The sequence below is a fragment of the Eschrichtius robustus genome, chromosome 19 (assembly GCF_028021215.1).
Source record: "Eschrichtius robustus isolate mEscRob2 chromosome 19, mEscRob2.pri, whole genome shotgun sequence".
NCBI lineage: Eukaryota > Metazoa > Chordata > Mammalia > Artiodactyla > Eschrichtiidae > Eschrichtius > Eschrichtius robustus.
Genome location: NC_090842.1, coordinates 19,395,003 through 19,422,478, shown reverse-complemented (window position 1 = coordinate 19,422,478; position 27,476 = coordinate 19,395,003). Strand labels below are relative to the sequence as shown.

The window sequence follows — 27,476 nt, the reverse complement described above, 5'->3', positions numbered from 1 at the left end:
CACACACAAAGTGACCCCAGGAAATGGAAAGCACCAAAGGGGATTCTGATCTTCCAAACGAAGTGCTGGGATGAACAGTGGCAGGCACCCCCATCATTCCTGAGAGGAGTGTCTCGCCGCTATCCCTGTGCTAGGTCTGCGCAGCCATTCAACCAGCCCTGTATCCGGGAAAGCCAGAGGCATCCACCATTCCTAGGGAGAATCCCTATCTAGATGCAACCTGATTCCTACTTTCCACCTTAAGGAATAATCAGGGAGATGATCAGATACGGCAGGAAGGAAAACCCGCAGGAGCTGGCAGGCAGAGTGAAAATGAAGACAGGTACAATATCCACAGAACACTGAGGCTCCTTTCTCTTGCCCAAAGAGAGATGCACCAGTGAGGATGTAAAAAAGGTGCTAGCTTTCCTGATGTGTTAGTGCAGGAACTAACACCTTATCCACTGTCCCCAAGCCCCTTCTCCCTACAGGGCCACCCCCTGTGCCCAGGCAGGGTCCAACTTCACAACAATGTTACATTAACAATGTCAAAGCACAAGACCCGCAGCTCACCTCTAAGCAGCCCAGAGGGGTCAAAAGACCCATCTTATGACCAAGGCAAACAGACTAAGACAGCTCCACATGGCTCTATCTCAAACAGTTTCAGCTCAATTTAGGCAGACCTTGAACTCCTCCTACCTCACCTGCTCCACACCATGGATCCCAAACCCAATGGCCAGGCGAAAACGATTCTTACTAAAGAAGGATGAGTGTGTGGAACTCAGAATATCATGCACATGGTAAAAGACTGCATTCCAAGACCAGCTAAAAGACAGGCATGAGGGCTTCTTGATGCAGGGGCATTTGCTTTTGGTTATTTTATTTTAATTTTATTTATATTTTTAAAACAGGTAATATATTCACAAGAAAGAAAATGTGAAAGCTTCAAAAGTGAAAAATTTCCTTCTCAGTCCTACCCCCAGCCACTCTGTCCCAAGGGACAGCCAATATTACAAGTTTTTCTTAGCTTTCCAAAGATATTCTATGCGTGTACAAGCAGATACAGATATATTCATTTTCCCTCATTTTTTTTTACATTTGATAGCATAATATATATTGTTCTATGCCTTATATTTTTCACTTAGTGATACATCCCAGAGATTACTCCAAAACAGTACTTGAAGAGCCTCCTCATTTTTTTCATGGCTGCATAGTATTCTTTTACATAGATTAACAAAAATTCATTTAACCAATGTTCAGAGTTGCTTAAAGTGCCACCCAATAACAGATTATAGTAGTTACTTTTGTATAACGAACCTATAAAAGCCTCTTTTCTCTGCCACCAAAGCCGTGCAAAAGTTCAAAGAGCACATTTACTGCAAGAAAAAGATTTAGGAATCAGTTTACCTTTGATGGGAAATTATTTTTCTAAGCTCCCTGTTCACAAAGAGACAGAGCTATGAACACTGTAGATCTAGTCAGCTAAGGCCAAGGCTTGAATAACAAAGATCACAGCTGCACGCTACACAAAGAGGCCAAACATGCCACACACATTCTGATTAATAACTAAAGGACAGTTTTTGCTCAGATCAAAGCCAAATTTTTTTTAAAAGTCAGGTTCCTGGCAATTAGTTGAATCCTGAGCAGGTCTAGATTTCAAGTACTTGAAATTAGTCAATGACGAAAAGACCTGATTGATATTAAACATAGATTGGAAAAGACATACGATTTAAGTGCTATTCGCTCTTTGGAAAAAGCCAGCTGCCTTCTCTGTGTCAGAGGCCAAAAAGTAGAGAGGGCCCGGGCAAAAACACAAGGACTTTTCCTGCCTCCGTGACAGTGTCAGGACAGCTTGCACCGTGCCACTTACACCACTCAAGGGACAAATGGACTTAGGACCATATTCTAGAACCCACCAGCTTCTGGTAGAGGCTTTTGTCCCCTCAACTGCGCCTAGCCCAGGACTGGGCATGAACTGCTAGGCAGAAAACAGCTGAAAGGGTGCCTGGGTGGTAGAGGAGGCCCACCTGCAGGGTCCAGAGCCTTCCACAAATCTGAGGTTGCTGACTGTAAATCTAAGTCTCACGCACATCCTCCTGTTTATTAAGAAACTGCCTCAACTGTCTTCCACATGGAGGTCACTTAAAGACTTTGGTCATTAACATGGTAAAGTAAAAAAGGAACCAACGCTGGTGGCAGCCTTCCTCTCCATATATGCCAGAGTCCCATGCTGGTAAGCAAAGGCCAATAGCAGTGAGGGCTACTGATGTGTATTCCCACTGGGAGCAAGCTCAGGTCACTTGGTTTTGACTGTAAACAGTTCAAATTCCATGAAGGACAATCACTTGCCAATTAATTTTTGGAATGGAAGCCCACACCAGCCCGGCCCAATGGCCACCTTTCAGGATCCTCCACCCAATGGCCTGGCTTAGCAAGTAGGCAGCCAGCAAACAAAGTCCTCTCCAGCTTGTTGGCTGCCACCATGACTCTCATCACAGAATGGATCAAGAGAGCAGAAAAATGTTCTCTTAGCCAATGACTCACCAGGAAGTCTGTTCATGTTGACGCCTTGAGCTGAGAGTCCTATTCCCATGTACCTTTGAAAAAGCATACATATAAAAATTCTGGTTAGCAAATGATTATGCATCTCCCTTCTCAAATATTTCTTGGTAAAAGACAGAAAAACAGGAAAAGCAATGAATGTAGAGACTCTTTTAACAAACTAGTGGTTCTTGGAGAAACTCTACATTTTGATTTTCTAATGGAAATCTCTCAATGCCTTAAGCAGCTGGAGAAACAGGAGGTACTGTCTGTAACCAGGAACCACTGGCTTCAGTTTCAGAGGAAAGTTTCCTGGAGTCACTGCTTCCAGTCTCTTGGTTTCTGGCTCCAGCTAAGGTGGCGGAATCTACTCCCAAGAAGTGCCTAAAGTAACTAGTTCAATCCTAGGTAGTGTTTGGCAGAATAACGCAAGATCAAGCCCAAAGGGACAAGTCACTCTTCAGCAAAGACCAAAACACAGAAGAAGTAAAGCCAGCTGGATCCATATAGGATCGTAAAGACCCCTCACACAGGGCTTCTTCTCTGGGGTCTCCAAATTCATTACCCTTGCCCTATACATTCACCACTGGCCTCCTCAGTCATCCAAAGCTGAAGGTGGTGGTGTGTGAGGCCCCAGAGACCCACCCCGTACCCTTCCCACCCAGGTACCTAAACAATTTAGGCAGCTACAGCCAGATGGGACCCACGCTGGGCAACTCTGTCAAAGATATCTCAGTGGCACTCATGAGAGGGCAGGTCAGAAAAGGAAATGAACAGGCTTTTTTTCGTCTAAATATTTGTAGTGTACAAAGAAACAGTGAGGTATTTCCCCAAGAACTTAGAAATAAGAGAAACAAGTCACCACTATCTAAGTGTAAAATAGTAGAAACCCACACATGATGCCTGAATTAACCACATATGAGCATCAAGAGGTAGTTGAGAAGCTCACAATATTGAAAACACCAACCAAGACGGCTAAGGGGTAACTTTACGGTTGCATTAACAATGTGAATAAGGACTTCCCTCGTGGAGCAGTGGTTAAGAATTCGCCTGCCAATGCAGGGGACACGGGTTCGATCCCTGGTCCGGGAAGATCCCACATGCTGCGGAGCATCTAAGCCCATGTGCCACAACTACTGAGCCTGTGCTCTAGAGCCCACACGCTGCAACTACTGAAGCCCGCGTGTTCTAGGGCTGTGTGCCACAACTACTGAGCCCGCGTGTTGCAACTATTGAAGCCCACGCGCCTAGAGCCTGTGCTTCGCAACAAGAGAACCCACCGCAATGAGAAGCCCGTGCACAGCAAAGAAGAGTAGCCCCCGCTCGCCGCAACTAGAGAAAGCCCATGTGCAGCAACGAAGACCCAATGCAGCCAAAAATAAATAAATAAGTAAATAAAAACAATGTGAATGAGCTTAATGCCACTGAACTGTTCACTTAAAAATAGTTAAAATGATAAAATTTATGTGATGTATATTTTACCACAATAAAAAATGTTTTTTTAAAAAAGCAATTACATGGGGTTGCCTTATTTTGACCATTTCCAAGCAGCTTACATTTACATTCTAATTGTTCCCTGTTGTAATTCTGCAAGAAACTATTTTACATACATTTCCCCACCTTGGGCCATTCTTTTTCTCTCCTGGCATGTTCCATGCACCTTATGTACCTGTTTCCTAACACTACCAGAGTCCCCACAACGTGGTGCTCCTAAAGCTGCGAGCCTTCCACCTGTAGCAAATGCCCCTTTGCCCTTCTCTGGCCAGCTGCACCACTGGGTGTTGGAGAGCAGGGAGGAAGGCTCTGATCCACCCATTTTCCCGAAACCAGCTACCCCCCATCTTGGTGGGCAGGACCCAGGAAAAGACAGCGATCAACACAACACAGGGCTGTGGGCCGAATAACTGGCCCCGCAGGGGTTAGGGAAAGGGGAGGGAAGGGAAAGGAGAAAAGGGAAAGGAACAGCACTTCAAAGAATGACTCCCATGGTTCAAAAGACTCTCAAACTGCCTGCTACCTCCTGTCAGGAGGGGACCTTCAAGGACCATCAGGAGCAGAAGCTGTGTAAGCCTGCTGGCAGGATTCCCATTAGACTAAAACCTGCACATTTGCCCAGAAAAACAGCAGCCCAAATAATCAGCTTCCTTACTTTACGTGGAAGATGCTGCCAAAAGTTGGTCTCCATTCCCTTTACACCACAGCTGACCAAGCAGCAAATTACCCCAACTGCCTCGAAGTCATCAATCAACATATGCAAATGCAACATAGCCAGGAGTTTTCCTGACTTGGATGCCAGGCCACTTATCCTGCCCTGTTTAGAGGGGCCTGGCCTCTGCCCAACACCACATGTGATCCCATCCCTGGCATACAGGTTTCCTGACACTAAGATGAGGGCTTGTGTTTGAAGCACATGTGCTTCCTGGGTGACCCCCAACTGCTTAAGGTTACTGCAAATAGGGGAGGTCAAGGGTCATCCAGGAAGAGTATGCTTGGCCACCAGCAACAGAGCTCTGGTTCCACAACTTCCCATGGGAACAGGGAACTACTAAGGCACATGCACTCAAACACAAGTTGCTTATGTCTCTCCACAGGGGAAACCTCTTCCACCTCCAGCAGCTAGACTTCAACACCTCCCTATAGATTCTGCCCCACAGGTGGGACAGTTTTTACCAGCGGATGGCCTGGGAGCCTCTGTACAAACCCCAGGGTCAACTTGAGAATCTGAGTAGATAAGCTAAGGGTAGAGCACACAGAGGAGAGCAATACCCACACTTGGATGTCATGCCCCCGTGAGTGTCAATGACACAGGGAGCAGCCCCACAGAAGCCTAAGTTGCATGTTCATATGAGGTCAAGCTAAGTCAGTGTTCAAAGGGAATGAGTCCCAATTTTTCAAACATTGGGTGATATTAAGTCTTTTCCAAAAGTATGATGTTCTAAAATTACAAAAAGATGCAGCCTTCCAGCAAGTCTTCATACACTTAAAAACTGTTAACCAACCAGTCTAAGATCAGCAAAGAGTGGAAAAAAAACTATAAGGACACTGTGAATATACTAAAAAAACAGTGAGTTGTACACTGTGAGTGAATTATATGGTATATTCAATTACTTCTCAAAAACACTTAACAGGGCTTCCCTAGCGGCTCAGTGGTTAAGAATCTGCCTGCCAATTCAGGGGACACAGGTTCGACCCCTGGTCTGGGAAGATCCCACATGACGCGGAGCAACTAAACCCGTGCGCTACAACTACTGAGCCTGAGCTCTAGAGCCCGCGAGCCACAATTACTGAAGCCTGTGCTCCTAGAGCCCGTGCTCCGTAACAAGAGAAGCCACCACAATGAGAAGCCCGCACACCGCAACAAAGAGTAGTCCCCACTCACAGCAACTAAAGAAAGCCCGCGTGCAGCAATGAAGACCCAACGCAGCCAAAAATAAATAAATAATTAAATAAATTTATTAAAAAAAAAAAAAACACTTAACAAACTAGGCATAAAAGGAAACTGTCTCAACATAATAAAAGGCCTTGGGCTTCCCTGGTAGCGCAGTGGTTGAGAATCTGCCTGCCAATGCAGGGGACACGGGTTCGAGCCCTGGTCCGGGAAGATCCCACATGCCGCGGAGCAACTAAGCCCGTGAGCCACAACTACTGAGCCTGCGCGTCTGGAGCCTGTGCTCCGCAACAAGAGAGGCTGCGATAGTGAGAGGCCGCGCATGGCGATGAAGAGTGGCCCCCGCTTGCCGCAACTAGCGAAAGTCCTCGCATAGAAACGAAGACCCAACACAGCCAAAAATAAATAAATTAATTAATTTAAAAAATAAATAAATAAAAATAAAAGGCCTTATATGAGAAACCCACAGCTAACATCATATCCAATGGTGAAAGAATGAGAACTTTTCCTCTAAAATCAGGAACAGGACAAAGATGCCTGCTTTCGCCACTTCTATTCAACAGAGTATTAGAAATTCTAGCCAAAGCAAGTAGACAAGAAAAAGAAATAAAAGGTATCCAAATTGGAAAGGAGTAGGTAAAACTATCTCTGTTCACAGATGACATGATATTATGTGTAGAAATCCTATATTCCACAAAAAACTGTTAGTACTAACAAACAAATTCAGCAAAGTCACAGGATACAAAATCAACACACAAAAAGCAGTCATGTTTCAACATAAACACTGAACAATCGAAAAAAGAAATCAAGAAAATAATTCCATTCACAATAGCATCAAAAAGAATAAAATACTTAGGAATTAACTTTACCAAGAAGGCAAAAAGCTTGTACACTAAAAAGTAAAATGCTGCTGAAATTTTAGAAGACAGAAATAGGAAATTCCCTGGCAATCCAGTGGTTAGGACCCAGGGCTTTCACTGTTGGGGCCCGGGGTTCAATCCCTGGTCAGGGAACTAAGAACCAGCAAGCCATGCGGCACAGCCAATAAATAAATAAATAAATAAAATTTTATAAATAAATAAATAAAATTTTATAAATAAATAAATAAATTTTTAAAAAGACACAGGGACTTCCCTGGTGGTCCAGTGGCTAAGACTCCACGCTCCCAATGCAGGGGGCCCAGGTTCGGTCCTTGGTCAGGGAACTAGATCCCACATGCTGCAAATAAGACCCGGCACAGCCAAATAAATAAATAAAATATTTAAATAAATAAGTATAAAGAAACAAATAAACAGAAAGACATCTGTGTTCATGGATTGGAAGACAATATTGTTAAGATGTCAATACTACCCAAAGCAATATATAGAATCAACACCATCCATTTGGGAAAAGAAAAGTTGGGGACTTCCCTGGTGGTGTAGTAGTTAAGAATCCGCCTGCCAATTCAGGGGACACAGGTTCGATCCCTGGTCTGGGAAGATCCCACATGCTGCAGAGCAACTAAGCCCAGCCCATATGCCACAACCACTGAGCCTGTGCTCTGGAGCCCACGAGCCACAACTACTGAGCCCATGCACCACAACTACTGAAGCCCACGCAACTAGAGCCCATGTTCCACCATAAGAGAAGCCACCGTAATGAGAAGCCCGTGTACCACAACGAAGAGTAGGCCCCACTCGCCGCAACCAGAGAAAGCCCACGCACAGCAACAAAGACCTAATGCAGCCAAAAAAACAAATAAAAATAAAATAAAATTAAGAACCCAGAAACAAACTCTCCTATATGTGGTCAACTGATTTCAACAAAGATGCCAAGACGATTCAATGGGAAAGTGATAGTCTTTTCAACAAATGGGACATCAGGATATCTAAATAGATACACAACTGGTGCTGGGACAACTGGATATCCACACGCAAAAGAATGAAGTTGGGGCTTCCCTGGTGGCGCAGGGTTAAGAATCCGCCTGCCAATGCAGGGGACACGGATTCGAGCCCTAGTCCGGGAAGATCCCACATGCCGCAGAGCAACTAAGCCCATGCGCCACAACTAACCCTGCACTCTAGAGCCCATGGGCCACAACTACTGAACCCTGCGCACCTAGAGCCCGTGATCCACAACAAGAGAAACCACCGCAATGAGAAGCCCGTGCACTGCAACGAAGAGTAGCCCCCCATCGCCACAACTAGAGAAAGCCCACGCACAGCAACGAAGACCCAACGCAGCCAAAAATAAATAAATTTATTAAAAAAAACAACAAAAAAAGAATGAAGTTGGACCCTTACCATACACCATATGCAAAATTAACTCAGAATGGATCAAAGACCTAAATGTAAAACCTAAAACTATAAAACTCTTTGAAGAAAACAGAGGAGAAAAGCTTTACGACATTGGAATTGGCAATGATTTCCTGGATTCTTTGGACACCCAAAGCACAGGCAACAAAAGAAAAAATAAACTGGACTACATCTAACTTTTGTACATCAAAGGACTGTCAACACAGTGAAAAACAACCAAAGAAATGGGAAAAATATTTGCAAATCATATACCTGATAAGGGTTTAATATCCAGGATATACAAAGAACTCTTACAATCAAAAACAAAAAAACAAGCAACTCTATTAAAAATGGGCAACGGACTTGAATAAACAAGAGATACACATGGCCAATCAGCACATGAAAAGACGCTCAGCATCACTAATTATTAGGAAATACACATCAAAACCACAATGAGATACCATTTCACACCCTTTAGTATGGTTATTATCAAAAAACCAGAAAATAACAAGTATTAGTGAGGATGTAGAGAAACTGAAACCCATGTGTATTAATGGTGCAGCCACTGTGGAAAACAGTATGCAGTTAATTATATGGTAATTCAAACACAGAATTACCATAAGATCCAACAATTCCACTTCTGGGCATATACCCAAAAGAATTGAAAGCAGAATTCTAACAGATAATCTGGACACCCAAATTCATAGTGGCTTTATTCACAATCAGCCAAAGGTGTATTAAAAAGAAATAACAAGACCAAAATGGAGTCATCTGCCCCTAGGACAGCAAACCAAGACTTCACTGCACATCAACTATACCTCAATTAAAAAAAAAAATTAGGGCTTCCCTGGTGGCGCAGTGGTTAAGAATCCCCCTGCCAATGCAGGGGACACGGGTTCGAGCCCTGGTTTGGGAAGATTCCCACAGGCCGCGGAGCAACTAAGCCCGTGCGCCACAACTACTGAGCCTGCACTCTAGAGCCCACAAGCCACAACTACCGAGCCCACGTGCCACAACTACTGAAGCCCGTGCGCCTAGAGACCGTGCTGCGCAACAATAGAAGCCACGACAATGAGAAGCCCACGCACTGCAACGAAGAGTAGCCCCCGCTCACCGCAACTAGAGAAAGTCCGCGCACAGCAACGAAGACCCAACACAGCCATAAATTAATTAATTAATTAATTTAAAAAAAACTAATTGCGCTTTGAACCTCTCTCAGGAATGTGACCTTTAAACAATCAATCTGAAATTTCCTGATTAGCACTAGTGAGGTAATCTGCATGATAAAACCCCACCATTCCCTTCCTGCAAAAAATGTCCTGCCTAAAACAATCCTTTCTTTTCTTTTGCTAATAACTTCCTTGCCCCACCCTCCTTCTGCCGATAAAAACCTTTCATTTTGTACAACCCCTTGGAAGGAGTATCTGTCTACTTGCTAGATGGGATGCTGCCCAATTCATGAACCGTTGAATAAAGCCAATAAATCTTCAAATTCACTCAGTTGAATTTTTGTTTTTTAACGGGTAGAAAGTGTCTATTGATGAGTGGATAAACAGAATACGGTATTTACACACAATGGAATATCATACAGCCTTAAAAAGGAAAGAAATTCGGACATATGCTACAACATGGATGAACCTTGAGGACACTACGCTAAATGAAATAAAATTCATAAAGACAGAAAGAATGGTGGTTGCCAGGGTCTAGGGGGAGGGGAGAATAGGGAGTTATTGTTTAATGGGTACAGAGTTTCAGTTTGGCAAGATGAAAAAAGTTCTGGAGACAGATGATGGTGATGGTTGTACAACGTTAATGTACTTAAGGCCATTGAACTGTACACTTAAGAATGATTAAAATGGTAAATTTTATGTTATGTATTTATATTTTACCACAATAAAATAAATGAACACATATCAGAACAACTGTTTAAAAAAAAAAGGTTCAAGCCCACTATCACCAATTATAACATTTGTTATTACATAAAGTCTTTTCCTCTCTTCAAGCTTGGTCATTTAGGGTCCAGGGAGATAATATCTTTACCTGCCTTTTCCAAGGTGTCATCTCTAGCCAAAAACCCAGCATGTGAATATGAGTTTATTTGGTTCTGATACCTCCCAAAGATCAATCCCTCAACCCAAACATACAAGCACAAGAGATGGAGCCTAAGTCTGCAGGCTCCAACCCTACGTCTCATGCCACAGTGGGGAGAACAGATGCTGTGTCTGCTGCCCACCTCAGGATGCAGGGGCTATGGGCTGGAGCCCCCAGCCCTCAGAGGAAAAGCAAGAGTCAGTGCAGTGCTGGGCACATAATGGACATTCAACAAACGCCTAGGGTTCATCCATTCACAGGCTGGTAAAGAATTTTATCACCAAAGTCACAGGCTCTCTCCCAGCCACATTTCAATGGGAACCTCAGCTTCTAGCTGGTATGAGGTCATGACAGAGCTATGTGACAGATAAGTGAGCTCTGAACTCAGCCACAACATCCCCAGTACTATTCTCCCCTCTTGCTGACATTGGACTTCAGCACTGCGAAAGTAAAAGACTTAAAACCACAGAGCTAGTGACATAACAGGCACAAGGGAAGTTCACTTCTCCATCTACTCACAAAAAATCTAGGTAAGACCTGAGGTTTCCTCTCAATCACCAATGAGGGGACTTCCCTGGTGGCACAGTGGTTAAGAATCTGCCTGCCAATGCAGAGGACATGGGTTCGAGCCCTGGTCCAGGAAGATCCCACATGCCGCGGAGCAACTAAGCCTATGCTCCACAACTACTGAGCCTGCGCTCTGGAGTCCGCGAGCCACAACTACTGAAGCCCACGTGCCTAGAGCCTGTGCTCCACAGCAAGAGAAGCCACCGCAATGAGAAACCCACGCACCACAACGAAGAAGAGCCCCCACTCGCCGCAACTAGAGAAAGCCCATGGGCAGCAACGAAGACCCAACACAGCCAAAAATAAATACGTAAATAAATAAATTTATTAAAAAGAAAAATCACCAATGAGTAACACGTGTAGTGCCTTGCCAGGTCCTGGACTGATGTGGTCCCAGCTCTCCGATAGGCTGTCATGAATGAGGCAAAACAATAAGGAAAAAAAACCCAAACCCAAGTATGTTCACCTTTGGATCTAAGAAGCAGGAAGAATGATGTTAAGAAGTCACCCTGACACTGTCTCTCCTCCGTTGATCTCTGGTGGCACCTGAAAATGAATGGGTTGCTTGCTGCTGTTGGGTCCTTGCTAAAGTTGTAAAAACAGGTGTGATAAATGTCTCTTCATAGAGGCCGCTGTAGTCACCCATTCCACAAAGATCCTCTGTGCCTAGTACAGCGCTGGGGACACAAGGGTGGATTCCCTGCCCTGGAACAGTTTCCAGTGCCAAGTCAGGGGTGGGCCAGAGAATCAGGGTGCAATGAGTGGGGGGTTCCCAGAGGAAGCGAAGGCTGAGCCAAGACCTAGTAAAGGAGATGAGGGGAAAAAAAAAAAAAAAAAAAAAGGAGCTTGTTCCTCATAGAAGCAACAGAATGTGTTGAGGCGTAGAGGCAAGAAAGCAGCCCCATGGTCAAGGAAGTGAGAGGAGTTCAGTGTGGCTGGGTCACAGCTTGGGCAGACCTAAAAAGAGCCAAAGCTGGAGCCGGAAACAAGCTATTCACACACAGCCTGCATGCTAGCTTAAGGAGTTTGAACTTCAGGGGAGGTCAATGGGAAGCTGCAGAAAGGGTTTAGAAAGGGCACAACTGATCAAACATCTGATATTTGAAAAATGGATTGAAGAAGCAAAACTAGAGGCTACCAAAATCATCCCAGTGGAAGATGACAAGGCTGGACAAGGACAGAAACAGTGGGATGGCAAGACGTGGAGAGAGCCAAGTGTTCTTTAGAATACGGTGAACTTACTGGGTGGGGGAGGAGCTGCCCAGGACACATCCCAACACAACCAGTCACCAAAGAAAGGGCAATTCTGAGACGTACTTGGAAAGTTTGGAGCCTAAATGCCTGTCAGTAGCAGCCTTGCTCCAGCTCTGCTCCAAGCCTTTACACTGTGCACAAACAGCTGAACAGGAAACATACCTGTATCAGAGCAAATATATCGGACAAACCCAGATTCAAATCGCCTCTTCACCATGTGCCCAAGGGCACATCACTTGGCCTGTCAGAGTCTGCTTCCTCAGCTATCACCATGAATCCAGAGAGCCCTCAGGGCAGCCACTGAAATGAGTGGACAACCCCACTGTCCTCTAGTTCATGCACTGGAGGCTCTTCTAGTATTGGAATCTGGTAAAGGAAAGTAGGCCATCCTTGAAGGCCTGGATCTTGGGACATCTAAAAACACATGCCTGTTTACATGGGACTGCCAAGGAGAAAGAAGGTGAACATTTGCTTCCTTCTTGGTAATGGGTCAGGCAATGCTAGGAACACTAACAGACACAGGCTGACACGGTCTCCTGGGAGGGACGCAACAAGGGCTCTCACTCCCCAAGCTGGTGACAGGCACAGACAGAGCTTAGTTCCCCACACGTCACATCTCTGCTAGGGCTTTCTTTTCAAGTAGCAGGATATATCTGAGAAGCTTGGGGGAACAGTTATTTACCCCATAAAATGACTGAAAGCAAGGTAAACCCATCTGATTTACTCCTTTCTTCTAATATGGTAGCAAAATAGAAAATAGCGTTTGTCGGAGAGGTGAAACAGCCAGTAAATGTAGAGGGACAAAACAAGCTCTCATGGCAGAGAGGCCATGAGTCGGCCTCTAACTTCTCAGTCTCTACTCTTCACCGCAAAAACCACAACATGGGCTAGAAGAGTGACTCCGCCTCTGTGTCAGGCTCCAGAGAGAAAAGGGCTGGGGCAGGATCTCCCAGAGAGCAGGAGAGAAGAGCAGCAGCAGTGGCCCTCGGCTGACCACACAGCCAGGTCCACCCTGAGGCAGCAGGTCCAAACTGGGGCCCTGGAAAATGACTAGCCTTGAGAATGGACTGGTCGTTTCTGGGGCCCCTGCTGCCCTCCACCCACCTCTGCTGACTCTCCCACAAAAGCAACAGTCCGCTGAAACCACTGCAGTCACGCAGTGAGTTGCGAGCATGTTCCAATCAGCTTACATTCTTCTTTTTTCTCTTTAGTTTTCCATATTTTCTACAATTAACATAAATTACTTTGATAATCATAGAAAAATCATTTTCAAGAGCCAGCTGATGGCTGCATACTGACGAGGTTGCTGGCTCTCACCCATCAGACTCTCCCTGGATTGTCCCAGGGCAACATTTCAATGCCAGAGAGACACAATGGGGGACCTGGTCTTCATGGTCAGCTCCTCAGTATACTCACTTCCCTGAGCCTTGACAGGAGGGCAGAATCTGCATCAGAAGAGCACACCTTCAGAAACAGCAAGAAATGGTCAAAATCCATGCTCAGTAGAGGAGCTGGGGCTCCTGGTGCATCCCAAGCATAACCCAGAGGAGACCCTCAGGAGACCCCCCTGAAGTGACACAGCCTCAGCACAGCTCTAATTGACTGGAGAGTCTTCCATGACCCAGGCAGGCCTTGGGGTAGACAGAGGACAGGACCTTAGAAAGCAGGCCTCTGGACTCTCACACCCTCCGAAGATATACAGCAAGGCCTGGAGGGAGGAGACCACCCCTTTGCTGTAATCCCCCACCTGGTCCTCAGAGATAGTTTGGAGCGCTCCACGCAAGGAACCTCTTTGGCAACAAGTCTGACATTCCCTTCCTGCCTCCTGAAGAGAAGCACCTGAAGAGTTTTAAAGTGACAGGGACACTTTGCGGCAGGGCTCCAGAGACAACATCCCAGACTCTGAAGCCTGGTCTCAGACACTGCAGCCTAACTCAGGACTGTGGGTCTTTGATTTCACCCCACATCTCAGGTTCCCTATCAGAAGAAGAGAGGCTGGTCTAAACGGGCTCCTAAGCGCCTTCCCAGCTCTGGCCTAGAGACTTCGGTTCTTGGCAGAATAATGTCTGGGTACTGTTGCAAATGTGCTGTACCCAGTTCCAAGCCCAAGATGGGGCAGACCCTGGAACAGCAATCAAAAAGTCATCAAGAAGACATCAAAAGAAAAGGAAATTATAGATCAATATACCTTCTGAAGAGAGATGCACAAATTCTCAACAAAACTATAGCAAACCAAATTCAACAACATTAAAAGGATTAATATCACGACCAAGTGAGATTTATGCCAGGAAATCAAGGGCAATTTAACATAAGAAAATCAATCAAGGCACTTCCCTGGTGGTGCAGTGGTTAAGAATCCGCCCACCAATGCAGGGGACGTGGGTTCGAGCCCTGGTCCAAGAAGATCCCACGTGCTGTGGAGCAACTTAAGCCCATGCGCCACAACTACTGAGCCTGTGCTCTAGGGCCCGCAAGCCACAACTATTGAAGGCCACGTGCCCTAGAGCCCACGCATCGCAACTACTGAGCCCATGCATCACAACTACTGAAGCCAGTGTGCTCTAGGGCCCACGTACCACAACTACTGAGCCCGTGTGCTGCAACTACTGAAGCCTGCGTGCCTAGAGCCCGTGCTACGCAACAAGAGAAGCCACTGTAATGAGAAACCCACATACTGCAACGAAGAGTAGCCCCCGCTCACTGCAACTAGAGAAAGCCCACACATAGCAATGAAGACCCAATGCAGCCAAAAGAAAAAAATAAAGAAAATCAATCAATATAATAAACCGCATTAACAGAAAGAAGGAAAAAGAAAACCACATGATCATCTCAACTGACAGAAAAAGCATTTGAAAAATCCAGCATCCCTTCATGATAAAAACACTCAGAAAACTAGGAACAAAAGGGAACTTCCTCAACATGATAAAGGGCATTTATGAAAAACTCACAGCCAACATACCAATGGTGAAAGATTGAAAGCTTTTACCCTAAGATGAGGAACAATACAAGGATGTCCACCTTTCACCACTGCTATTCAACACTGTACTGGAAGTTCTACTCAGACCGATTAGACAAGAAAAAGAAATAAAAGGCATAAAAATTGGAAAGGAATAAGTAAAACTATCTCTATTTGCAGATGACATGATCCTATATCTAGAAAATCCTATATATAGAAAGTCCCAAACAATACACAGAAAGCTTACTAGACCTAATAAACTAGCTAATAAATAGCAAAGTCGCAGGATGCAAAATCAACACACAAAAAGCAGTTTCAATATACTAACACTGAACAGTCGAAGGAGAAAATTAAGAAAACAATTCCATTTACAATAGCATCAAAACAAACAAACAAACAAAAAAACCCTTAGGAATAAATTTAACCAAGGAGATGAAAGGTTTGTATACAAAAAATTATAAAACATTGCTAAAAGAAATTAAAGAAGACAAAAATAAATGGAAAGACATCCCATGTTCATGGACTGGAAAGCTTAATATTTTTAAGATGGAGAGTATTGTTAATATACTCTAAATTGATCTACAGATTCAACACAATCCCTACCAAAATTCCAACAGTCTTTTTTGTAGAAATGGAAAAGTCAGTCCTCAAAATCCATATGGACTTGCAAGGGATCCCAAGTAGCTAAAACAATCTTGAAGAAAGAACAAAGTTAAAGGATTCATACTTCCCAATTTCAAAACTTACTACAAAACTACAGTAATCAAAACAGTGTGGTACTGACATAGGTAGACATATAGACTAGTGGAATAGAATTAAAAGCCCAGAAATAAATTTATACGGCTGAATTACTTTCAACAAGGATGCTAAGTCCATTCAATGGGTAAAGAATAGTCTCTTCAACAATTGGTGCTGGGACAACTGGATTTCTACTTCATACCTTATATAAAAATTAACTCAAAATGGATCAATGATCATAATACAAGAGCTAAAACCATAAAACTCTTAGAAGATAACATAGGGGAAAAGATTCATGACCTTGGTTTAGGCCATGGATTCTTAGATATGATACCAAAAGCATGAGCACCAAAAGAAAAAAATAGATGAACTGGACTTCATCAAAATTAAAACTTTTATGCATCAAAGGTCATTATCAAGAAAGTGAAAAGAGGGAATTCCCTGGTGGTACAGTGGTTAGGACTCCGCACTCCCACCGCAGGGGGCATGGGTTCGATCCCTGGTCAGGGAACTGAGAATCCACAAGCTGCCCAGCGAGGCAAAAAAAAAAAAAAAAAAAGTGAAAAGACAACCTAGAGAATGGGAGAAAATATTTCCAATTCATATATCCTATAAGGATCTACTATTCAAAATATATACAGAATTCCTACAACTCAACAACAAAAAGACAACTCAATTATAAAATAGCCAAAGGACTTGAATAGACATTTGTATCGCCAAAGAAGATATACAAATGGCCAATAAATACGTGAAAAGATGCTCAACATTACTAGTCATTAGGAACTGCAAACCAAAACCAAAATGAGATACAAATTCACACCTAGGATGAGGGAGGAAGGAAGGGAGGGAGGAAGAAAGAAGGAAATAAGTTGTTGGTGAAGATGTAGAGAAATTAGAAACGTCACACATTGCTGGTGGGGATATAAAATTGTATAGCTGCTTTGGAAAATCGTTTGGTGATTCCTCAAACAGTTAAACATGGAACAATCAAGCAATTCTTTTTTTTTTTTTTTTTTTTTGGTCATACCATGCCACGGGGCTTGTAGGATCCTAGTTCCCTGACCAGGGATCTAACCCAGGCCCCCTGCAGTGGAAGCACAGAGCCCCAACCACTGGACCACCAGGGAATGCCAATCAAGCAATTCTTAAGTGTACACTCAAAAGAACTGAAAAGACGGTCACTTCCGTGGTGGCGCAGTGGTTAAGAATCTGCCTGCCAGTGCAGGGGACACAGGTTCAATCCCTGGTCCGGGAAGATCCCACATGCCACGGAGCAACTAAGCCCGTGTGCCCCAACTACTGAAGCCCGCGCGCCTAGAGCCCGTGCTCCGCAGCAAGAGAAGCCACCGCAATTAGACGCCCACGCACCACAACGAAGAGTAGCCCCCGCTCACCACAACTAGAGAAAGCCCGTGCACAGCAACAGAGACCCAACGCAGCCAAAAATAAATAATAAATTTATTTTTTTAAAATGGCTAAAATGGTACATTTTATGTTATATTTATTTTATCATACACACACACACACACACACACCCACACACACACAGTGTCACCAAAAACACCCCTATGGCCCTGCAGGCCAGCATTAGCCTCATCTGGCTTTTCCGGACAAGACAAGTAAGGCTTGGCAGAGCTCAGTGGAAAGCATCAGAGTATCCTGGCCTCGTGTCAGGGCCAGAAGAAAGAAGTCCCTCACCATAAGCACACAGCAGATGACAAGAGTGAAGAACACAGAACTAACTCTTTTTACTTTTCATCAATTTCTCCTTAGAGGGAAGGTGGATTTTATGGACTGGCAAGCCCATAGACACTTTTAACAAATGTTACCAATGACTATGGGACCTGAACTTTTTTTTTTTTGGCCGTGCCACAAGGCTTGCGGGATCTTAGTTCCCCAACCAGGGATCCAACCCAGGCCCTGGCAGTGAAAGTGCCAAGTCCTAACCACTGGACCACCAGGGAATTGCCTGAACATTTTTAATTTAAGCTCCATCAACTGAATGTCTCCAGGCCCACAGAGCTCTGGTAGGAAGTGACAAAGAGGAGAGAAGAGACAAGCTCCTCAGCCTCAGGGCTGAGATGGCTCTCGGGGGCTGCAGGAAGGTAAGCTCTGCCGTCAAGCCTCTCAGGTCAAAGGGCCAGTCACCACTGCCCCGTCCCCTGCCCCAGACCCCCCAAGGAGCTACTGGAATCTCATCAGACAGTTTCCCTTTTAACATCTAACACGTAAACCGCAGCTCGCAAGGCTGGCAATCTTGTCTCTGTCAGAACCTGCCCCAGATAAGAAATCAACAGCCTCCACAACAGAGGGGATCTCTGGGGTCGTGGTTACAAAACGGTCCCTGGGAGACATTTCAGGAGAAACACCAACTGACATTTAGGTCTGAAACGAGGGCTAACATTTGATGCTGGGGATTTTACTTCCTGGTCTGACGGGCCTGCTTAAAGCCACAGTCCTTCATGACACCAGCTACTGTGTACAAGCTGCTCCTCTAGCAACCACACCCCAACCCTGCCCCTCTACCAGAAAGCCACCCAGTCACCCACTGAGCCCAATTCTGTGCAGGCCCCCCCACTGAGAGGAAGAGTATTACATGAACGGACCCAACCCGGTACCGTCCAAGAAAGAGCAAGCCTGAAGGCAAAGGGACCATGAGACAGGATATGCTTGCAGGGAGGAAGGTTGTTCTGAATGTGTGTCTGGAGACTCTCATGCATACACTACCACCAGCACCATCAAAACACCCGGAGAGTCCACAAGACAGGAAGGGGTGGAACAGCCCCCATGGGTGGCCCTAGGCAGGTTATTCACAACCCTGCATTCTGGCTCCTTCCCTAAAGAATCTCCTGGGAAATTCAAGTACCAAGCCTTGAAAATTTCCAGAGCTTACCACATTCCAAAACCAAAGACACTGCCCTTAACTAGAGGGTATAACCAACTGGCACGCCACCTTAATGTGAGAGGGTTCCCACCAGACCCCACATCCCGTAAGCTTTGGACCCTAACCTCTCTGGCCCTGTGTAATTATAAAGCTGGAGCAGAGCTCAGTGTGGACACAGCAAATGCTCTTAGGTACTCAGATATTACCCTTAACTCTCTAGTTACAGGTGTTCATCCAGAAACTGGCCTTGAGTTTGCTGGTTTGTAACTTAGCATCTTTCATTATTCTCAGCACGGGGTCTTATTCAAGTAACCTACTATTACATGGAAACTAAGTCCTAATGATTTTGAAAGCATCAAATTCCATGTAATAAACCCCTTCCTGCTTAAAATATCTGGACTCGTTTCTGTTTTCTGCACTAGTCTCAAATGATATAACATACATAATGGCAATAACCTGGATTTGTTTAAACCTGCATCTCTCTGTCCCTTCTGCTATCTATTGATATTTTAAAAATGTACACCATGTCAGGTGTTACAAGAGCGAATGTATTCCTTTACAGTTTAAAAAGAAATTATAAGTAAAATAAAAATACATTTTGGTTAAAAAAAAAAAGGCAAAGCAAAGGTAACTACCAATAAACTCCTCGCACAACAGTTGATATTAAAACAGAGCATTCTAAAAAAAAAACAAAAAAATATAAAAACAACAACAACAACAACAAAAAAAAACAGAGCATTCTATAAAATAGCCCATGACAATTTCAGACACATGGTTTTGTATACCAGGTTATAACCAGTTCTGCTCAGCAAACCATCCCCTCTACTTCTTTCCTCTTGGTTCAGCTCTGCCTCGGCAATGTCCTCTAGAAGAGACAAGCTGAGCCGTTGGACCGTCTGGGCACAACTGCCCTTCTCCTCTCTCCACCTCTTCTCATCTTAAATTGTCTCTGCCCTGAGGACCAGTAGGTTTTGTCTCATGATGCAACTCTGACAAAAAGATAGCAGCTGCCTGGTGCATTGTGCAGTGAGAAAACATCTGGGGCTCTGTCTGGACAAGAACGAATGCTGCTATCAATCCGTAACATTTGCCATGCAAGCTGAGTGGACAATGGGGGTATTTGAGCCTTGACACTTGTCATCCATAACCTAAACTTCCCTGAATCCCAGGCCATCTCTAAGGTCCAAGAGGTAGGAGAGGAAGAGAGTGTACATGGAATGCTAAGACTTACCCCTCCCCCACTTCCCTACACAGTCCAGAGCATCTTTCACTGGCCCCTTCACGGCAGGGGGCTGGGCCCTGTTCCAGCACCAAGTCCCCTTGTCTCACTTCTAGCAAGAGTCACAACCTCACAATTCAATTACAACAGAACACCAAGGATCCTAGAGCTAGAAAGACATTTTATGTGGATTTTAAACAAAATTTCTAGGGAGGCAGAGGAACATCCTTGCATTTAGACACGGTGTCATCCACCCCTCTCCTAGTGATCAGTCCCTTCCTTCTAACCTCTGACCACCCCCTCTGGGCCCTTGATTCCCTCCCAATGGTCCCAGAATAGGATGGCACACAGTGCCTGCCATGCAGAGCTGCTGAGACCATCCTCCTGTGCTCCACTCTGATGAGCTCCTTGCTTCCCCTCTAACAGGGAATCTCCCTTACCTGGTGACTCATCTAGGGAAAAGACCAGGGAATTCCCTGGTGGTCCAGTGGTTAGGACTCTGCGCTTCCACGGCAGGGGGCCCGGGTTCGATCCCTGGTCGGGGAACTAAGATCCCGCAAGCTGCACGGTGCGGCCCCCAAAAAGAAAAGAAAAGACCAAACATTCCCAAGAACAAAAACCAAAGGGGGTGGGGTGGGGGAGGGGTAGGCGTGAAGTGAATCTTAGGAATTTCTCTAGAGGCTGATCCTTGACCAAGGAAGTCCCCATTTATGAAGAAAGAAGCCACACTCCTCACTCTCATCTCGAAGTTGGAGCCTGGGTGGTGACATACAGTGGGCAGGGAGGTCTCAGGGAAGCCCAGATGTGCTCAGGGCAGGAACAGGTCTTACCAGAAAAGAGGATGCCATGTGGACTCCAGTCCTCTCACTCTAGGCCAGAGCTGCACCTCAGTACACCCACCCAACTAGACCTGGGCTTTAACCCCCAATACAGGTAAGCAATACAACACTCCAAGCTGCTCCAGAGCCCCAATACACCACATCTCCAGAAACAGTGCAATGTGTTACTATGGAGAGATGCAGCCCAAAGCTCAGCATCTGCCCCTGAGGCCATGAGCACTGGGGGGGATGTCAGTGAGAACAGGGCACAATCACTGTTTGTACCTGCCTTGGGCAAAGACAGCACCTACTTCTCAGAGCTGGCAGGACAAGGCCTTCTCCAGGTCCACAGATGAGCACCAAATTTCTCAACAGCACTGTACAATGCACAGAGACTGGAGTGGGGGTCCCAGGGTGAGAGGCCAGCCACAGGCTGTCTCTAGACTGGAGGGCCTGCGCTCAAGTAGCTCTGCAAACCAGAAAGATGGCAGGTGAGATCTTAATTGGGTGAGTGGATCTCTGAGTCTCCATGGAAAATCATGGACAATGTTGTCTTTCAGATGGGACTTAACAAAACCAGAGTACCAGAGAATACCAGCCACACACAGAGACCTTTCACCTCCGAGAAGCCACTCTGGCTACCAGTCTTCAACATCCTACCTATGTATCCCACCATACAGGAGAAAGGCCAACCAAGAGAGAGAAAAGACAACTGCTGTAGGAAAGCCATGCCCAGAGTCAAGGACCTAAAGTCACTGGCCCGGGGCTTCCCTGGTGGCGCAGTGGTTAAGAATCCGCCTGCCAATGCAGGGGACACAGGTTCGAGCCCTGGTCTGGGAAGATTCCACATGCCGCGGAGCAACAAAGCCCGTGTACCACAACTACTGAGCCTGCGCTCTAGAGCTCGCGAGCCACAACTACTGAAGCCCACGCGCCTAGAGCCCGTGCTCTGCAACAAGAGAAGCCCGTGCAATGCAACAAAGAGTAGCCCCTGCTCGCCGCAACTAGAGAAAGCCCACACGCAGCAACGAAGACCCAACGCAGCCAATGAATGAATGAATGAATAAATAAACAAATAAATAAATAATAAATTCTTTAAAAAAAAAAGAAAAAATAAAGCCACTGGCCCGCACCAGACAGGAATCTCAGCCAGAGGGGCCTGGCTGAACCAAACCAGCAGAGTTTCTTCTCCCCTATCCACTCTCAAAAGTGCAGGCAGGAGACTTCCCTGGTGGTCCAGTGGTTGAGACTCCATGCTCCCAATGCAGGGGGCCTGGGTTCGATCCCTGGTCAGGGAACTGGATCTCACATGCCACAACTAAAGATCCCGCATGCTGCAATTGAGACCCCAAGCAGCCAAATAAATAAATAAATAAATAAATATCAAAAGCGCAGGCAGATCCAAAGTCCTCGTATATTGCTACTGCCCTCAGGATAAGCCCAAGCTCTCTGGCCAAAGCACATAAGGTAATTCTGACTTGGCCCCTGTCTACCTCATGCTCTGTGTTCCACGTCTTTGATGCACTGTTCCTTTCGTCTCGAGCATCGCTTCTCACTTTGTCCATCTGGAACCCTCCAACCTATCCTTCCAGATTCAGCATCATCACCTCTTATATGAAGCTTTCCCCAGACTCTCAGGTACAGGAGGAAGTCCAACCCCTGGGCCACCCCTGGGTACAGCACACACCATGGATGGGCTTTTTCTACACCAGCCTGTGAGGTCATGTGCACAGGCCTATCTGCCTCCTCTCTAGATAGGCCTCAGGCCTGTGTTCCTGGGGCCCAGGTCTGGGCCTGGGACAAAACAATGGGTGCCTCGTTGTCACGTGGAGAATTAATAGATGAGCACATTACTGCCTGGCCAAAGGAAGCTGGCTGCAAGTGAAAGGAAAGGCAGACTGGCTGTGGCCAAAGGGCCACAAGGCCTGGGCCTGAGCACCAGATGCAGGGGAGAGGAGAGCGCCCGCATCCCACCCCCGCAGCTCCATCCAGTGCTCTAGCCCAGGCTTGCTGTTCTTGGGTAGAGCCACTCATCACATGTCAGGAGGCCACCACCGCCGCCGCCGCTGGGATGATGTTACAGTCTATTTTGAGGGTCACACTGGAGCATCTGTCAGCCTAGTCAGCCACACCCTCCATGTGTCACCACTAAGAGCTGGAGACACCCAAAGGTCCATGAACTCTGCCTGAGCATGTCACTTCCCCAGGGACCCTCAGTTTCAGGGCCTCCTTGGCTTCCTAACAAGATCAACCCAGATGCCCTTATCTCCTGGCACCAGTGGCAGGGCTCTGATGTCTCCTCACCCCACCAGATCTGCTCCTGGGGTTCCCAGCTCTGGTGACTCGGCAAATGCAGCTGAAGCCCATCAGTCTGAGCCTGGCTTTTAGCTCAAACATAACCCCTCCTTCTCCAGCTCTCCCTTATATTTGAGGAGTGCCCAGAAAGCCCAGCACCCAGATGTCAAGCCAGTTACCAACCAGGCTCATTTTAGGCCCAACAGGTCTCACCTGCTGAGAAACTCCTACTCATCCCTCAAAACCATGCCCAGGCTCTGCCTCCTCTTGTAGAGAGCCTTTCAGTGGACTCTCTACAGAATAGGCCAGAGGCTCTCTGAGGACAAGGCTGGCCTGTGCAGGCTTTACTGTTGTTCTCCCTGTACCTAGTATGCACCTGGCACATAGAAGGTATGAATCAGTATAACCCTTGAAATGAAACCTTTCTAATTAGACAAGCTTAGTGTGTTCTGCTACAAAAGACATCGTCAGAACAAAGGCCTTTCTGGAAAACAATGACACTGACAATTGGGTTCATAAACACCTTTTACAAAGGAGGCCTGTACTCAAATCTACAGAAAAACAAGTTTACAGATTCAATGGGATGGTAAGTCAATCAAGCCCAGTCCAGAGCACGCCACACTTCTCTGGGCCCACTCAGCACTAAGCACCTTTCAGGTCTGTCCCCTAAGAACACTGTGATCCCCTAAGAATCCAACTGGACATTCCCTCACTCTACCCAGGGGAGGAATGCAACAGGGAAAGGCAGCAGCAGCGTGGACACACATGTCTGGGATCAGGTGAGGGCATCTGACAAGTTAGGCTACTCCACTGCACACCCTAAGACCCGCAGCCAGGGCAGGTCACCAAACATCCCAGGGGCTCAGGGCTCACCCACAAAACAGGTACATCATCATCTGCTCCAGCCACTTTCCAGAGATGCCATGAGGATGGAACTAGATAATACAGAAAAGCTACATAACCGGTTAACACCTGGGTCATGGACCAAACACCTTCAACACTGACGGGAAACAGGAAACAAGCTGATCATTGTCTGCCCTGGAACTGCCCTTGGCCTCCTGAAAATCACACCTGGCCCATCTGGCTATATCTTAGCCATGAGAAGGCTTTCAGGGATTCCATAAAGAGGCCATAGGTGACATTCACACACCTTTCCTCTGACAGTGGTCAACTGAAGCAGGCCACCACAAGCATACATGACCTGGGACCTTTCTAAAACTGAGATTTCCAGGTCAGCTTAACAGCTATATTTACCTCAACTAAAAATGCTGGGAAAGTTGGGAAAAGATGCTCAACTTTCTTTGGATTTGCAGGCAATACTTATAGTAAGGTAATCTAACAAGATACAGGGCCTTTTCCAGCAAGATCCACTTATAACTGAAATGTTAAAAGCCAGGTGAAGGAACCCAGGTCTCCACATTTAAGCTGAAATGTAGAGACCTTCTGAAAAACTGTTCTCGTCTTTTATTAGCTCGCTGTCATCTACGATTAAGGACTCTAGAGAAAATAATCCATTTTCCTCTCTACAAGTTTAAGAAATGCCCCTCCATTTCTTTGGCAATATGAGACTGCTGCACCAACATTTCAGTCTATACTGTAACTATTTTTGCAGTGTTTGTTTTGTTTTAAGAGGCCATTCTCATTCACACTAGTTCAAGCACATTAAATACATGCGCTTTTATCAGATGGTGGAAAGGGAAAATAGAAGATTTAAAGCCCTCCAATAATATAAACTTCCTACCTGTAAATGCACTATATGGGGATAAAAGTAAAAGATGCAATAGCTTGCCACGATCAGAACTTCAGAATCATAGAGTTCTGGGATTACAGGTAGCTTAGATGCTGGCCTAGCTCCCCACTGTACAGACAAGGAGATCAAAGCCCCATGACCTACCCACAACCACAGAGCCCTGCCCGGCACAGATGTTACAACTTCACTGAGGAAGCAGGCAAAGCTCCAATTCCAGCAGTCTTGCCCCCAGCAGAGCCCCTTGGCCAGGCATTTTGCATGTACCACAAGGGGAACAGTCCCTAGGAGAGAGGAAGTATTCTGAATGCTCAAGAACACACATCAGGGGGCTTCCCTGGTGGCGCAGTGGTTGAGAGTCTGCCTGCCGATGCAGGGGACACGTGTTCGAGCCCTGGTCTGGGAGGATCCCACATGCCGCGGAGCAACTGGGCCCGTGAGCCACAACTACTGAGCCTGCGCGTCTGGAGTCTGTGCTCCGCAACGAGAGGCCGCAACAGTGAGAGGCCCGCGCACCGCGATGAAGAGTGGTCCCCGCTTGCCGCAACTAGAGAAAGCCCTCGCACAGAAACGAAGACTCAACACAGCCAAAAATAAATAAATAAATAAATAAATTTATTTAAAAAAAAAAGAACACACATCAGGGTTGGAAGGAAGGTCGTTGGTGGGGTTCGCAAACTACCCACACCAGACCTAAGGTCTGATGAGGAAAACCTTTCCAAAGCAGCTAAAATCATGTTATTTCATAACTTAAACACCTGCTTTGTGACAATATCCAGAAAAAAAGGGAGACTAGGAGAAGAAAAGGAAGAAAAATGAAAAATCTCCCCTCTGATTTCCTGTATCTGCTTAGATCACCCTAAAATAAGGAGCCTCCCTAATGCTGACTTTAATGAGGACGTTCCTAAAGCTGATCCAACTGGTGTTCAAGTCTCTGGACTGAAAAACAAGTTTATGAGTAGCAAGCTCATCTGATTCTGACCATGTGCATGCTGTTTACCCTAAGATGATGACAGACCAGTGGCTGCCACAGCTTTGATGAATGCTGCAAAGACTCTACTATCCCTCTGAAGTCTACAGGGGCCTCTACCATGACTAAATGCCATAAAAAGGAACCTTGAATACAGTAAGAGTGTGAAAGGAGGGTAGTCACAAACACCACACAACAGTGGGGGAACTCCATTCTGGACGCTGATTTGTTAATGTAAACTTGTTATTTGTTTCCCTGACCTGTTGATGTATCTCATTACACTATCACTAAAGAGAAGCCCCTCCTCTATAAAATGTACCTATTTGTCATCAAAAGCTGCTGCTTAGACCAGGCCATGCCCACAGCCAGGTAACAGAGGTATCCGCTATTCAACCCTCTGCAGCCCAGACCAATGCAGCTCAGCAGCTCACACCAGTCACAGGTGTCAACCAGGAGACCTCAAACTCTGACCACAGGGAACAGTTCAGTGTTGGGGGAAAGAACGTGGTCAGGAGGGGCTTACCCATCTCTTCCTTTGCTGACAATCTTCACCTCAAAGTAATAAATGCCACAGGCAGCAGGTATGGGGTGGGTGGCACGCACTGAGGCTGCATCTTTGTGATTTTTGCCATGACCTAATAGAAGAGGGCAAGGAAGAAATTTCAGCAGAAGGAAATGCAAATGGAAGCCTCATTCTTCTCTGCTCCATGGCAACTTCACCCTTCCATGGCCGGAGGAAGCCCTTGCATAGTCCAAGGAATAATTACAAAACAACTGAGCAAACACATAAACCTCCCACCTTTGGCTCACCTCCTCCTGAGAACAGCAGTTCTGCCTGAGACACTGCCATTCAAACCACAGGAGGGTACATGCAATGTGGGTGCATATGTGAGAGATTCCCTAGTGCTGCTGGCAGACTCTCCAAGATACAGGCAGCCCACTTGGAAGACTAGGGGAGGAAGAGGCAGCCCTGGAAGACGCCCCCACAACTTTAGCACAGAACCCTAGGCCTTGTCTGGGATGTCTGGCAGGTGAGCAAGCTCATGGGCCTCTAGCTAATGGAGTGGATGTGACCGCCCCTTTCTTCACTTATGAAACTAAGCAGTGGTGAAGGGCCTAGCTCGAGTCAGAGGTACCCCAAAACAAGCAGGAAGGCCCTGAGAAGAATGTCCAGCCCAGCACTGGGTTTGGACACCTGCTGTGGTTCTCCTGACATCAGATGTCTCAGGGCAGAGCAGACTAGGCAGTCAATCCTTGGCCTGGTCAGCCCCACCACCCTAGACACCCCGCAGGAACTAAGGCCCAAGCCGGAGCACTCGATCTGGGGAAGGGACGTGATGGAGCACGGGCTGGGCAGCACACCCACCCCGCAGACGCTCTGGCCTTCTCCCCCTGCGACCAAACAGGCCAATACCTTTGTAGTGGACGCGGAGGTTGCCCTGGGAGAGGCCGATGTAGTTGTACTTGTCCTTGGGACTCCAGGAGCGCGGCAGCGGCGTCTCGTGCTGGTTGACCGCGGGATACAGGCGCTGCAGGCGCCGGCTCAGTTCCTGCTCCCCCGGCGACGGCAGCCCGCATCCAGTGCCCCCGCCGGAGGAGTCTCCAACCTGCAGGTTCCCAGCTCCCGGGTCCGCCGTCGCCGCCGCCATCTTGGAGGGAGCTGCTATTGTGTCACTGGGGGCGGGGAAAAGCGGGACCAGATCCGCCTCTTTCAGCCAATGGCCAGCGAGCCAACCTGGGCCGCAGGGAAACCGAG

At 46.5% G+C, this 27,476-nt stretch overlaps 1 protein-coding gene across 2 annotated transcripts in view; it reads right to left on the bottom strand.

Annotated features, from left to right (window-relative positions):
* RANBP10 (RAN binding protein 10) overlaps nt 1–27,379 on the bottom strand; it is a 67,350-nt gene extending 39,971 nt beyond the window's left edge. For both annotated transcript variants that reach the window (XM_068527681.1, XM_068527682.1), the window contains exons 1-3: nt 27,135–27,379; nt 26,244–26,355; nt 2,524–2,576 (exon numbers count right to left, since the gene is read on the bottom strand). In XM_068527681.1, coding sequence (XP_068383782.1) covers nt 2,524–2,576; nt 26,244–26,355; nt 27,135–27,369 — 400 coding nt within the window. In that variant the 5' untranslated portion in view covers nt 27,370–27,379. The remainder of the gene's footprint in view (nt 1–2,523; nt 2,577–26,243; nt 26,356–27,134) is intronic.
* Between the last annotated feature and the right edge of the window lie 97 nt (nt 27,380–27,476).